The sequence below is a fragment of the Hibiscus syriacus genome, unplaced genomic scaffold (assembly GCF_006381635.1).
Source record: "Hibiscus syriacus cultivar Baekdansim isolate YM2019G1 unplaced genomic scaffold, ASM638163v2 tig00110432_pilon, whole genome shotgun sequence".
NCBI lineage: Eukaryota > Viridiplantae > Streptophyta > Magnoliopsida > Malvales > Malvaceae > Hibiscus > Hibiscus syriacus.
Genome location: NW_024062735.1, coordinates 747,324 through 749,842, shown reverse-complemented (window position 1 = coordinate 749,842; position 2,519 = coordinate 747,324). Strand labels below are relative to the sequence as shown.

Below are 2,519 nucleotides of genomic sequence, written 5' to 3'. Positions count from 1 at the left end.
CAGACATATATCACTGTGGTTTTAATTTGATATCCCTAATCAAGCAAAGTATCCTGAAACAAGTGCATGTCTTGTTGGTAAGCTTTGGACACTGAAGCAAGCAAATTATTGCAAGGTAAACTCCAAACATCAAACCATATTTAAACTGGTAATAGTGAAAGGGCCCCCAAAAATGAACATATCCCCCATCTGAAAATCTTGCCTTATACGAAGAATCAGGTCCCTCTTTTTACCTGCAAAATGCCAATGTGGTTGAGTTCTGACATAACAGCTCATATTTGAATACGACGCCGTGTTAGTGATTAATTAGGTGATCGCCAATGGCAGTGTAGTTTTTGTTGTATTTGTGTTTTAAAAAATGAGACATGGCATACATGCATGAATTGTCATGCCTGCAGAGAAACAAGACAAGACCTGTGTTATATATCAGCTTGGAGCCAACAATCACTGCGATCTATTCCTTTCGAGGTTGTTTTTTTGTTTGGGTTTGCTGCTGGGAGAGCCCACATGCATTCTCTGGAAGGTTTAAGAAAAGAAAAAAAAAAGAGAAGAGGAAAGAAGGATGGAAAATGGGGGAAAAGCCACACAAAACTGGATTTTAGTCATATGGTAGGAAAATAAAACTACAGCTTATATCATCCGGCTAGGTTTATCAAAGGTGGACTTGATCAATGGAAGCTTGCATGCAATTGGTAACAGAAAGGAGTCCTCAGAGATCATAAACCTTCGTTTGTTTCGAAAATTTCAGACAAAAGAAAAAACCCAGGTCCTTGATCAATTTCGAGATCAAGTGAACTCGCAGAATTGCATCCATAATAATACTTCAATTTCAAAGTACGTAGATTTAAGAAATTAAGTGAGTGGGTAGCTGAGGATTTGTTAAACAAAAAGTTTGGTCAGAAGAAAGTGAAAGGCTCACACGAAATGTCATTAGCTCATAAATATAGAGCCACTCACATATTTAAGTTAATGGGGAATGTTTGTCTCCAAACTCCAAAGGAAAATCATCATTGACCCTTTCGATCTTGTTTTATTTCTCAGTATATGGTTCTTACTCGTGAAAGCTTGCATGTCTCCAATTCGCCTCAATGCACACATTAAAATAGAGTGTTAAAATATAGTGTTTAGATGAAACATAAAAGGAAATATATTAGAACTAAATTTGATATTAAGTAGCCATTACATTAACTGATAATCTAATATAATTCGAAGTTAACAGTACTATTAATTAATAATAATCCATCCCCAACTTCATAATTACTCTCATAGCGCCAAATGCTAGATTACAACCAAAGGAAAATCCCCCACACGCTGTTTCTAGGGTTTCTTACCAAGAGTGTGCTTGTTATTATGCATCCAAACTTTGAAGACTTGCCTTTTTATGCCATATTCATTGCAGAACTGTTGAACCACCGGTTCATCGTGTTTCTGAATTCGCCACCCTAACCGCTCGGCTAACTCGAACATTTTCATCTTTTGTTCTTGTGTGAACTTTGTTCGGAATCTCTTCCTCGAGCTCCCGTGATTGGAAGCATCCTCTTGATCTTCCCTGCTATGTCCTCCTCCGCCACCTGAAGTCGACGGTAAAGCTAATAGCCTTTGCTGTCCCGTCACGTGGAGGTACCCTGTCGGCGCTCTAAAGAAGGGTGTGAACTGCGGTGGCTGGTGGAAGTAGAGGTCCGTTGTGGGGAAGGTGTTTGGAGAACCTGGTTCCGTTTCCTTACGGTGGAAGTTACGGTGGCAGTTACAAGCTGCACATTTCAGAGCGTTAAGGGTACCTTCGGTTCCAGCCGGCATGAACTCACCGCACCCATCGAGGGCGTGGCCGCCGATCCCCACCGCGTGGTTCTTCAAACACTCTCTATACCTTGGCTGCGTTTGCTGCAGCTGGTGACCAGTTGGAGTTATTGAACCCGGTTCAACGCCTAACATTTTGACTCCAGTTGAGTTTGCTAGCGAGTTATAACTCGGTGCCAAACCCATCTCTTCTTCTTGTTCGTCTTGATCCTCGAACTCCATTTCTTCCAACCAAAGCAAATTACCCTAAAAGAAAAGGTTCAAATACAAGAAAATTAACGCTTTGTTTTGGATTTCCCTTCACTTTTTCTCTCTTCCTATCTGCAAGGGAAGCTTTTTCTTTTTATGTTTTCCCGAAGGGACCTTGAAATCAACTCCCTTAATAGCTGCTGCTTTCTTGTTTAGGCTCTGGGTTTTTACTGCAGTATAAATAATTGGGCTGGTTTTAACTTCATATTTTTTCCCCTCTTGACTGTTCAGTAAAAATACTAAAAACCGAGTTTTTACAGTGAAGATAGCAGGTTTGGGGTTGCCCACTGTAGGGTAAACTCTACACAGCGGACAAAAGAAAGGAATTCAAAGTTTCACGCGCATATCCCCACACTGAAACTTCATTTGCATTAGGGATGATAACCCTAAGCAGCTTTATTTTAAGCGCAAATTCGTGTCGGTCCGGTTCAAGTTTTAAAATAAGAGTGAAACTTTTGAAGTTCTTTTGGTGA

At 40.4% G+C, this 2,519-nt stretch overlaps 1 protein-coding gene across 1 annotated transcript; it reads right to left on the bottom strand.

Moving 5' to 3' along the window:
* Positions 1–1,310: 1,310 nt before the first annotated feature.
* On the bottom strand, positions 1,311–2,173 carry LOC120125551 (zinc-finger homeodomain protein 2-like). The gene has a single exon (XM_039143953.1). The coding sequence runs from the start codon at positions 2,017–2,019 to the stop codon at positions 1,318–1,320; it is 702 nt and encodes a 233-aa protein (XP_038999884.1). The 5' UTR covers positions 2,020–2,173; the 3' UTR covers positions 1,311–1,317.
* Between the last annotated feature and the right edge of the window lie 346 nt (positions 2,174–2,519).